Source organism: Aulostomus chinensis, chromosome 21 (assembly GCF_037954235.1).
Source record: "Aulostomus chinensis isolate RoL2024-O1b breed Wild chromosome 21, RoL_Achi_v1.0, whole genome shotgun sequence".
NCBI lineage: Eukaryota > Metazoa > Chordata > Actinopteri > Syngnathiformes > Aulostomidae > Aulostomus > Aulostomus chinensis.
In genome coordinates, this window is record NC_141340.1 from 20304534 (window position 1) to 20316983 (window position 12450).

Here is a 12450-nt window from a genome sequence, read left to right on the forward strand (position 1 = left end):
CCGGCATGGTGGTTGGGCTGGGGTTGGTCACGGGCCCTGCTGCTGTACGGTGGATCGCTCGCTGGCGGTTTCACTAAGTCTGAGGTGCCCTGGACCGTATCAGCATCTATGGTGTTCTCAGCCCCTGTATGGAGGAAGATGAGAGTATGATTGTTTTGGGGTGGCGGTCCTGGGCGTGCGTGCCTTCGGCTCACCCCGGCGGGTAGGCTGGACCTTTCCGGGGAGTGGGGGGTCCCGGCTGGCTGGCTGGTGGTGCCCTATAGCCTGAAACCCTCCTGCTCTGGGGGGAGGGGGAGAACAGGGGATGAGTAGAGGGGATGGGGATCGAGGGTTGGGGGGGGGGATAGCTCTGTTCGGGGGCGGTGGGCCTGGTCGTTGTGGTGGGCTGTGGCTGCCCCGCCTGGGTGTGGAGTGTGGGTGGGTGTCGGCCTCGCCACTGGCGGACCCCTTGGGGTGCTCTGGTCGGGTCTCGGGCTGAAGGGGCCCTGTGCCCCTGGGCTCTGCTCATGCTGTGGGGGGGGGGGGGGGGGGAGTGCCCGGCGGGACCGGGGTCATCTCTGCCCCGTCTCTCGGTGGGTTGCTTCCGGGTGGGGGTTGCTGCTCCTATGCTTTCCTATGGGTCCTGGCATGGGTTGGATCTGTGGCTGTTTCCTGGGGGAGGGCTGGCCTGGGGCTCCCCGTGTCCTGGGGATTTTGGGGTGCTCTGGTGACCTGGTCCTGACCTACCTGCCATCCTGGACTGGGGGTGCGATGTCCTGGCCCCCCACAACAGCTACAGCCAGCTACGCACAGCATCCAAGATAAACCGTAGCACACACACATACACGTACACACGCGTATACACACATACACGCATGGAGCGCACAACTGACCCATAAACACACACTCAGACATTTATCTTAAAATTATATTAAACCAAATGGTAAGCCTGCACCGGAAATTCTGCAACCATTGTTTTTTGTTTTTGTTTTTTGTTTTTTTTTCTTTTTCTTTCTTTTTCTTTTGTTGTTGTTACTTTTTCTTTGTTTGTTTATTTGTTTTTTGTCTTTGTTTGTTTTCGTGCTTTTGTTGTTGTTGTTGTTTTCTGCTATTGCTGTTGTTGTTTTTTTTGTCTCCCCACTCCCCCTTGTCTTCCCTATCCTGTCCCTGTTCTCTCTCCTGTCCATTCCTGAGCCTCAGTCCGGTAGCTTCATCAATGAACCAACACCATTCCTAATAAAGTTAAACATAAATGGCAATAGGAGGAGTTTATCAGATTCCTCCTATGCAGAATAAAACTGCTTCAGTAAAACAAGGCACCAGGAACACTGATGCTGCTTGCCTCAGCTACTGAACAGGACAGGTAAAAAAAAAAAAAAAAAAAGATTTCCAAACTTAGGGAAGATGGCTTACGTCGGAGATGGATGTCTCTAACTGACAGAACTGAACAATGCTTCTTCAAAGCAAATGAATAGAGGACGCTCACCCTCAAGAAAAGAAAGCAGCTCTGGCATGCCACGCAAAAGGCAAAGTTTAAGCAGTGTATCCTGCCCCGCAACACGAAAAAGTACTGGTCACTCAACAAAACAGAGTGTAGGGGGAGACATCGGAGCCCTGTTAGAAAATCCTGATCTGGAGCAAAATCTTACTGACAGAGCCTCTTCCATCCTCGCAGAAGATGAAGTAGATGATGATTTGCTTTCCATACCTGCTGTCTGCAAAAATGAGAAAAATGAGAATGTACAACAAAAAGCAGTATTGCTTGTACTGTAAGTTGGGATTTATAAAAATGGCAAGGCATTTGGAGCGTGCCCATCACAATAAGCCAGAGGTCACATTGGCTCTGTCTTTCCCAAAAGGCTCCAAAGAAAGACAAATGCATATGGAACATTTGAGAAATAGGGGGAACTTTGCACATAATGTTGATGTATTGAATGCTGGTGTTGGAAATCTTGTTCCTCGCAGGCAACCAAAACAGGATTCTCAAACACAGAATTTCATGCATTGTGTATATTGTCAAGGCTTCTTCACAAAGAAAATCCTTTTGCGGCACATGAAGACCTGCAAGTTCAAGCCTCGTGTTCCACATAAACCTGGCAAAACACGTGTCCAGGCCCTCTGTGCATTTGCTGCACCTCCACCACCTGGTGTCAAGGAAGAGTTCTGGAAGCTGCTTAACAACATGAATCAAGATGAAGTATATGCTGTTGTCAAATCTGATGTCTGTATCATGGAGTATGGTGAGCATCTGTATAACAGGCTCGGATATGATGCTGGCAAACATGAATACATTCGTCAGAAATTGAGAGAGCTGGGAAGGCTTCTGATATGCTCAAGGAAAACCACACCCTTGAAGACCATTCAAGATCACGTCAAACCTGCCAGTTTTATGCATGTTGTGCAAGCAGTGAAACACCTGGCAGGCTATGACAGTGAAACCAGTGCATACAAGTGCCCAAGCCTGGCACTCAAAATTGGACACAGCTTGACAAAGATTTCAATGCTTGTTGAAAGTCGTGCAAATGTACAGAACAACTACAGTGCAGCAAAAGATGCTCGTACGTTCCGCAAAGTGTATGAAGCCAGGTGGAATGAACTGATATCAGCTGCATCACTGAGAACACTCCAGGAGTCCAAGTGGAATACTCCTCTGTTACTTCCATTCACAAAGGATGTCCAGACTCTCCATTCCTATTTAAATGTGCAACAACAAGATCTTTGCAGTAAATTGTCCAAAGAGACATCCCCCCAGACATGGACACAGCTGGCAAAGGTCATTTTGACACAAGTCATTTTGTTCAACCGACGAAAAGCTGGGGAAGCATCAAAAATTCCCCTTTCTGCTTATTTATTTCAAAATCCACCAGACCCATGTGAAGATGTGAATGCTGCCCTCTCAGACCTAGAGAAGAAACTCTGTCAGCATTTCAGGAGGATAGAGATAAGAGGAAAAAGGGAAAGAAAGGTTCCTGTGCTTTTGACCCCAGCAATGCAGCAAGCATTGGATCTGCTTGTCAGCAAACGGCAAGAATGTGGGGTTCCTCAGGAGAACATATATTTATTTGCAAGACCATCCACTTTGTCCTGCTACTGTGGGTCTGATTGCCTTCGACACTTCTCCAGGATCTGTGGTGCAAAAAATCCTGAATGTCTCAGGTCTACAAAACTACGCAAACAAACGGGAACCCTGTCACAAGTTCTCAACCTCAGTAATACAGAGCTGGATCAGTTAGCTGATTTTCTTGGCCATGATATTAGAGTGCACCGGCAGTTCTACAGACTTCCTGAGGGCACCCTCCAACTTGCTAAAATTAGCAAAGTTCTCATGGCCCTTGACCAGGGACGCCTTGCAGAATTCAAAGGCAAGACGCTGGATGACATCAGCATTGATCCTGAAGGTACTTATCATTTCGCTATATCTACACATATTTCTACATAAAAGAATGTCTGCTTATGTAATGTGATTAAACAATAGTTATGTCTCACACATGTTTGTCTTGGGCATTTTTGGAGCATGTGAGGATCAAATGAATTGCATTCTGCTTTCAGTAACAGTCATTTCCCTCCCTCCCCTCTTCTAACACTCCACAGAGAATGTGCACCTGGACAGCGACCTGGACAGAGACCCTGAGGTGGCATGTGAATCAGACTCACAAGGTAAGTATTTTTATTTTATTTTCATATGATCCTAAATCTGACTATCCTTATGCATTTAAGGATAACCACAATTTACTATATGGATGTGTCCGAAATATTGATTAAATATGTATCCGAACAGCTGTAGATGCTAAATCTAACACACATTATTTTTCGCGAGCTATGTGATTAAAATACTGAAGATATGTTCAAATTACTGACATATTAATGAGTGTTTACTTGGGGAATGCCACTCCTGAAATTGACATGACATGATTAACTATAGCTTATGTGTGTCACACCTTGTTGGAACTACAGAAACACTCAGTCCACTCTGATTGTACAGTGGTGTTTCGGAGTGGATCTACTTCACGTGCAATTTTTGGCTGAGTGTCAGAAATCAATTACACAGGTACACGACCAGTTAAAAGTTTGGACACACTTTCTCATTCAAGTGAATGGGAAAGTGTGTCCAAACTTTTGATTGGTCGTGTATAGCCAAAAAATTTGTCATTTTCACACACTGCCAACACACAGTTTTCACTTGCAGTGAAATGTTATACTGTACAGTGTCGCTGTGTAACGAAGAGCATGGTTGGAACGCTAGCAGACTGAGGTGGACAAAACCGTACAGTAAAGAAACTCAGTAAAGTACAGTTAAGAAATGATGAGATTCAGATTGGCTTTATTGTAGCTGATATAAACCCATTAAAAAAATACTTGATTGGCCCTGATACTGATACTTTTGACTCAGGATGGCTGTAATTTACTGTGGTATGACTAATACTTCATAATTGTTATTGTTTTGTAATTTATTTTCTTCTGGATTTCAGAGAGTCAGGTCACATCTAATGAGAGGGAGGAGAATGTGACAGCAGAGCCAGATGTGAGTCATAGTGATGCAGCACCACAGCAGGGCACCATGACACCTCCACAAGCTGGTCATTGCAAGTCACTGCCAAAAAGGGAAAAAGGTAAGGTTTTTAGGGATTTTAATTTTATTATTGTTGTGCACACAGAGCAGGTTTGGTTATTAGCAGTAATTAATAATATCAAACATGTAATCTTGAATGTCACATTCTTTGTTTGTGTTAACTGCTGTACAGGTCATCAACCTTTCAAGAGAAGGATGTGGGAGAAACAGGAGATCCTTGCTGTCGAGAAGCACATGATGTCCTTCATCACTTCATGCCGTGTTCCAGGGACACGTGATTGTGATTAGTGCCTTGAACTGGAGAAAGAAGCACTTAAAAACAGAAATTGGCTGGGCATTAAGTTTTACATTAAGAATCGAATCACAGCTCTCAAGAACAAAGTTTGAAACTATCCCATTGACACCTGTTAGGTCTGTTACATGTTTAAATCATGTTCTTTTAAGTAAGAAGTTCTAAAATGTGATGTCTGCACTCAATCAGCAGTGCAAGGACTTTTAAAATAAGTAAAAATGCTGAAATTGGTAAAATTCTGACTTACAGTGTTTGTGCACAGAATAAGTCAAGATTATGAATCTGACCAGATATTTGAGCTTTTCATGCTTTACATTTTTTTTTTTTGGGTCAGTAACAAAAAAAAGTGTTCATGTGAGCCTGTAAGCATTCAGTGGATTTGAGTTGCTTCAAAATCCCAACATTTCAAATAAAAGTTCTCAATCAAGTGTTGTTACTTAATAATTATTGGGACTTGTGTCCTGTAATAATGCTGACCTGAATGGTGACATCTTTGTCTGCAATTAATACCAGGTGTCATATGTTAGCACTGAAATTGTAATAATCACAAACAAGCTCAGACAACCTTGAGAAAGAGGCATATTTTTTGACAAAAGGAGAGTGGAAACTTCGAATAATACACTACTGACCTAAATATTTATTTAAGTTTATCAGTAATCAGAAATCGGATATAAGTGTGTTGTACAATTACTTAACAGAACCTATATTTTGCAAGAAATTAAGCTCCAGCAAATATCTTGGCACACACCTTGACAGTTACCAGTGTGAAGTGGTTCTCAAAGTAAGTTTAACCTGAATGTGTGTTAAGTGGTACTCAGTAAGACAGAAAAACCAGAAAGTGTGCATATGCTGACCCCACGAATGGCTGAAAACATGAAAGTCCCCAGAAAAAGGTTCCTACTCAGGTCAGGAACTCTACTTTGTCTGATTGATCATTTGAAGTGACATCTCTGTTTATGCCTGCTCCAGTAAACTGCCTGATTTTTTTCAGTGCTGTACAACCTTCAGAAAGAGTGGTTCCCAGAAAGCATGTCCCTGTCTGGTGTCCATACAATGCCACAAAGACAAGGCTCTATGAGTGTGTGTGTGTGTGTGTGAGTGTGTGTGTGTGTGTGTGTGTGTGTGAGAGAGAGTGTGTGTGTGTGTGTGTGTGTGTGTGTGTGTGTGTGTGTGAGAGAGAGTGTGTGTGTGTGTGTGTGTGTGTGTGAGAGAGAGAGTGTGTGTGTGTGTGTGTGTGTGTGTGTGTGTGCGTGTGAAGACAAAATGTGCAAAATGGTTGAAAAACAAACTGATTGGTGAGAGAAGACAAGTGACAGAGCAGCTGAAAACAGCTGAAAAGGTAAACCGCGTCTTGATGAAAAGCCCAACGTGTCTGTGAGAGCGGCTGCAGGAGGCGTCTGAGGTCCAACACCAATCAGGAGGCTCTGCTGGCGGAGAGGGAACCTCCACCACTGGTTGGTAGGGAAGCTGCACCTGAAGCTGAACCCTTCTTGTCACTGCGCTCCTGCTGCTGTTCATCAACACAGTGCCGTAACTTCCCAGGTAAAAAAGTAATCTACTTGAATGTACTAAAAATGTACTACACTTTCTGAAAGTACGTTTCTAGCACATATTGACTTTATGTGTTGAAATAAAGTCAACCAAAAATATATTATAAATGTATTAATTACAAATACATTATTCCCTCAGTAGTACTTCAGTTTACTTAGATAAAGTACGCTACTTAGTACTAATACTTAAATTCATATGAAGTATATTCATATAAAATGTACTAACACTGAAATACATGTAAGTGTTTGATTAGTATATTTATTTATTACGTACTTTGAATGCTTTCAACACAAGTTTAATGTGAGTGTATTTGCGTCTCCTTTTATCAAGTGCACTTGTAGCACCCTTTTAATAAGATTACTTTCTAACTCTTTTTTCACATCATTGTTAGCATAGCAGTGTTAAAGTGCACTTGAAATAAGGGTACTAATAATCAAAGCTATTAAAGTGTTCAATTAGTGTATTCTTCGTAAGTACACTATGAACAGAACAAAGTCATCAGCATGTCACCATTTCTTTCAGTGTGCTCAGATCAGTTTCAAAGCGTGCACAACAGCAGTTCTTTTCTAGAGCTGCCTTTTCTCTTCAACCTTTTTAAATACTGTATTTTACTGACAAAATCAACAATGCTGCTGGGTAATAATACCTTGTCTAATGGAAAAAAAAGTCCTTACTTTTCTATTGCAATGTTAAAATGTTAGCTATGAATGTTATAAAGTACATTTGGATTCCTTCAGCACCACCGTTGTTGTTAGGCAACCCTTAAAAATCCATCCATCCATTCTCCAAATTTAATGGTAAATGTTGAGCGAACATGAACAGCACCAACATAGAGCACCTTTCAATTGACCCCAGGCTTTCATGTCATGCAGTCGTCACCAGTATTTCTAATAAGAACGACAACAACAGCACAACCTTGTGTATTTCTTACCATCACATAGAAAGTACATGTTCCAAAGTTAGGATTGTTTCACTTCCATGACCCTTGAGAACCCATGAAGCTGTGGAGCTAACAGGACATTCGCTTTGCTGCTTGACTGAAAAATGAAGCTTTTGAAAGTCTTTGATTCTGCAGGACAACAGTCTGCTAAAGTTCAACATCTGGAGGCCTGGTGCAGTGTCTTGCAAAAGTGTTCACCCCATGATTTTGTTTGTATTTCGTTGTAGCACAACTGTTACACCAGCACTGTCTTTGTGTGTGCTTGTCCATGTCGGCGTTATCGTTTTACAGGAGATTGAATCCTCTGAAGTTGACGTTTTTGGACGTTGTCCACTCGTTTTGAGGCGCACCAAGAATACACACGCATGCAATCCCTCTTTCTTACAATTCGGCAGTGGTTAAAGCAACTTCCCCAGTAACGACTGAATCTCTCTACATTACTGGGTAGAGGAATAACGTACTCTTTGTCTCTTTTGAGCGGATCGAAACACATTTCCTGTGGAGCAGGTCAGTGGGCACCGCCTAAACATGACTGGGTTCTGACACCTCAGACGTAAACGTGAAAGCAATGTTCTGTTGACGATCCTTGCAGAGTTCTCCACCAGTCTTCCCAAGCTCCTTTGCCAACCTGCTCTGAAGACTGACATGCAGAGAATTCTACATAATCTTCCATCTTGTAGCTCCACTGTTGAATAGACCCTTTTTTTAGACTTGTTCCTGCTGGAATGACACAGGATGCCTTTTATAATGAAACGGTGATGACAAACACAGGGCTCGACTGTCACACCTAACAAGGCTTTGAGAGCAAGTTTTCCTCAGGCTGACAGTTTGCCATGACAAGGATTACCAAGAACCCTGACATGTCCATTCAGGCTAGATGAATTAGCACTTGATACATTGCTGTTTACTGCCTACATTCAGTAAATACACAAAATGTGCAACTCCTTGCCCAAAGCTAGAAAACAAATGAGCTCCATTAACCAATCAGAAACAAGAGGACTGAAAAGCACAAATCCTTGGGTGGCTGCAAGACAGGACATCGTTTCTATCAAGACAGTGAGTTCAGACATGAAGATCAAACTGAATTCTTATTCATGCTTCATGCTTACTTCATGCTTTATAAAAGACAAAATTGTTGGATTGGCAGAATAAAACCCCAGATTTAAGTCAGATCAAGCAAGTTAAGCCACATCTGCATAATGTGTGCAGTGAAGGTCCAACTGTGGATGATCACCAGGAAAACAGTGACGAGTTTCACATGCTTAAGAACTGCATTAATTAAAGGAAGCTACACGTCGCAGCCATCAAGTCTCAATGCAGCCTCATGTGGAACCACGTATTGGCTTGAATTACAATGTAAATTAAACATGAATGAACAATACAATCATGCTTTGGAATAGTTCTATGTGGTTATAATTCTTTAACCAAGTGATACCGTGCTGGTGTTCACTTTCAGTACATGTTTATCAGTGGTCTATATTACTATTTTAAGACGTCGGTTTTAAAAAATAAAAACTGCTTTATTTACATTTTCTGTATTGGTTAAAGGGGTTGTTTTTAGCATAAAAATGAAACCAGTAACTTGTAACGACAGTCCCTGTGCTGCCGGTCCGATGTGCATATCTTGGTGATCCCCACAAAATTGAGAAGTGCAGTGTGAGTCGGTGGAGGGTAGCAATTCCAGCACTGGGTGGGTCTTTCTGGAGACCCCCTCTCCAGCAGGCTGCATAATAATGAAGATATAATACATGGAAACCCTCAAGTGAAGGTTTGATGACAATCATACATGTTTGTGTCTCATTTTAAGAAAATACACTGTAGGGACTAGGACAACCATTATTTTCATCACATCTAATTTAATTGAAATGACAAGAATGCCAAAACTACCCATACAGTATAACACAGCAATGAATGCCAACAATCTCAGTTGCTGCTATTTTAGGCCTCTGATGAACCTGTTTGGTCCGTCCTGCAGCTGGTGCTCTCTTCTTGGACTAACAAGATGCTTTCCTCTCAAACGTTCTACAGATGTTTGACCACTCGCTGCTTCTGCAACGAGGCCCTCATCTGGACCATTCTGATCACCAGACAGCACGTAGATTCATTTAACTATCATACTGTTCACATTTAGGTGAGAATAAACATTACCAAAACAACTTTGGATGAATGAAAGCTTTAGAGGAAAGTAGTATGTATTTTGCGTACCCCTTAATTTTGTTTCAGAATGGAAGCATAAAGCATAAAGATCAGGGTTTTCACCTGTTTGTTGCTGTGGGAATGTCTCCTGGATATTCCTCCAGGGAAGATATTCCTTCACCGTTATCTGAAAGTGGAATCTGGGGAGTGAAGTGGCAATGTCAACTTGCACATAACCCTATCTACAATTCATACTGTTGCGAAGGAAAAAATTGTCTAACCTTAACCTAGGCGGCCTGCTCCTGACGCCTGGAGTGCCAGGCTCAGCTGCTGGCTCTGCTGTGGAGGTGTCCCCCTGTATCAGCTGCTGTCCTTCCTTTTGTTTCAGCTGGGTGGTGGAGGGAGTCTCCTCAACCAGGGAGCTGGGGGCTGAGGGGGTCTCCTGGGGAGCAGTGGGGTGAGGGGGGTGTCCTGTGGGGTGAGGGGGTCAAGGGGGTTTTTCTGCTTTAATCTGACTCTCCACGACCCGCTTGTCTGCCTTTTTCTTCTCCAGCTGGTTCATTGTCTTGTACAGGTTGTCAATGTCAGCCTGTTGCTCTCTGCTGTCGTTTTGCAGACGCTTGTTAATCTCATGTAGATTTTCCCACTGGGATTCAAGGTTGAAAATACTGGTCTTTGAGTGATTCACTTGATCCAGGCAATAATATATATATATATATATATATATATATATATATATATATATATATATATATATATATATATGCTCCTGGGGAGCAGTGGGGTGTGTGGGGTGAGGGGGGCTCCTGGGGGGTGAGGGGGTCAAGTGGAGCTATGAGGTGATGGGGTCTGGGTGATGATTTTCTCGGGCTGCTTCATGCCAGTGTGCTGACCGGTCACAGCACTCTGACTTTCTGTGCCTGTGTGTCAGGGACGGCCTGGCTTTGGGGTGTGGAGGGCACGGGAGTGGATGAGCTTGCACTGAAGCCTGTGTGGAGTACCAGGGGCAGGAGAGGTGATAGCCCTGATAGGGAATCCTGCATGGAGTACCAGGGGCACTGGGCTGCTCCAGACGCTTGATCTCAGCTACTTGCTCTGCTGACACCACAGCCATGATGAGGATGGCATTATAGGTCGTGTGAAAGCGGTTTCGTGGAGCTTATGTACATCACCAGCCATGGGTCTCGGAGGTTTAATTTTCCATGTAGAGCTGATTCTTCTGCCACACAATGGTCGTGTCCTGCACCCCCAGGCGTGACAGCAGGGCGTGGAACCGAAGCTTATCCTCATAGGGAAGCCTGCGTGGAGTACCAGGGGCACTGGTGGGGGGTCCCCTGGCTGAGGGGAGCTCTGAGGAGGGCTTGGGAACAGGCATGGCAACTGGACAGTCGCCCAAGAGGCATTTGAACTGTTTTTTGTTCCTGGCAGAAATCCCTTTCTCTAAAAAAACATAAAACAAAAAAAAAAACACACTCTCTGGTGAGTCCAACTGACTCGTCAGCTCCGATGACAAATTGTCAATGACCTTGTGCATCTGCTGACCTCTGGTGGCCGCCTCAAGAGACACATTTTTGAGCTGCCCTGCCAAGGAGTCAAGCTCATGACTCACTTTCCCTTCCAGCGCCTGTTTTTCTGCTGGGATTCAAGGTCAAGGGCTCCATCCACGGTCGATTCTTTTCCCCTCCCATTAGGGTAACCTGTCTGTAGCAATGGACTTCAGAGAACGTTAGCCACCTCTGTGCACTGCGCCTCAGCGTGTGCTGACTCCACTCTGTGATTTTGGCCAACCACTTTGAGGCTGAGTTGCTGTTGTTCCCAGTTGCTTCCACTCGGTGATAAAACCAGTAACAGTTGAGCGGGGAATATTTAGAACGCCTGAATTCACTGAGCTCATGAGAGCATGGAAGTAGGCAGGAAGGTGGAGCAGATCCAGGATCCGTGGGGACGGACGTCTGCTTTGACCTGTGTATTCAGGAACCTTTGTAAATACGCCTGTCTGTTCCGAGGATGGCAACCTTTCCGTGTCTTAACCAATTGTAACCATCTTATCTCATTCCATTGTCTCCCTGCCACAGCCTGCATTGAGACGCGGTGCTGAGTCAGCGTCTCAATGAGGCCGGCGATCAGCAAAATAAACCAAACTATATGGGCCTCAGCAGACAGGACAGATTTTGGGGGGGTTGGCACCTCCCCCGCCATGTAAACCTGCAGCCGTGCCACATCTGGGCGACAGGAGCAAGAGCAGATTCATAGAATTTTATCTGTGTTATCTGTCTGTTCTCTAGATGTTCTTGGATCTGTTTTGGGGGGGTGAGGGGCGTCTTCTCTGCTCGATGTGGCAGCTCCTGTGAATTCCACCTAATTTTAATTGAGCTTTTTATCAAAGAATCTTCTTTAGATGGTCATGTGACCTGTTACCCGTCCCACACACATTCACTGAGGACTCGTATCTGTGCTAAAGCCACATGGACATGGTTCAGGTTCTACCTGTTCTATTGACTGATCTGTTTTGGGGTGGTGAGGGGTGTCTTTTGTGGAAGTGACATGAAGTGAGTTGTTACTTGTCTCACCCACACACACCCACTGCATGTTCTTTACACGTGTATTCCTGACATTTGCCTTTAGAGAAAACACTCCAGCACAAGTTAAACTTTGTTATATTTGTAATGACTTGTTACCTCAGATGCACTGAATAAATGACCAGGAAGAAATGCTACAGTTTGTACATTTTGTTGTGGATTCAGATCCATGATGATGAATGTTCTGTCGATTTTCTGGAGAGTGACCTGTAAGTCTACAGAATGATCCGTCAGCAGCTACAAGGGAAGGTGTCTGGAGAAGAACAGGCAATGTACTGGCAGAAAATGATCAGTTTAAAATGTGGCACTTGGATTTGTTCTTCTTGTTGTTTTTGACTCCACCAATAAAAACAGGGGCAGACAGCACAGCACCAAAAAGATTAAAACCACCAGTTCAAACCCT

The 12450-nt window shown here is 43.9% G+C and overlaps 1 protein-coding gene across 1 annotated transcript; it reads left to right on the top strand.

Moving 5' to 3' along the window:
• The first annotated feature begins 881 nt into the window (after positions 1 to 881).
• On the top strand, positions 882 to 5212 carry LOC147242014 (uncharacterized). The gene is made up of 4 exons (XM_086191434.1): positions 882 to 3377; positions 3571 to 3636; positions 4449 to 4589; positions 4722 to 5212. Exons 1-4 carry the CDS (start codon positions 1667 to 1669, stop codon positions 4835 to 4837), a joined length of 2034 nt encoding a protein of 677 aa, XP_086047560.1. The 5' UTR covers positions 882 to 1666; the 3' UTR covers positions 4838 to 5212.
• The last annotated feature ends 7238 nt before the right edge of the window (positions 5213 to 12450 follow it).

Bases quoted from the DNA above. Each gene is read 5' to 3' on its own strand.
- LOC147242014 (XM_086191434.1), top strand. From the start codon at position 1,667: ATGATGATTTGCTTTCCATACCTGCTGTCTGCAAAAATGAGAAAAATG. The intron at 3,637-4,448 runs GTAAGTATTTTT...TCTGGATTTCAG, and splicing joins ATGTGAATCAGACTCACAAG to AGAGTCAGGTCACATCTAAT. The intron at 4,590-4,721 runs GTAAGGTTTTTA...ACTGCTGTACAG, and splicing joins ACTGCCAAAAAGGGAAAAAG to GTCATCAACCTTTCAAGAGA.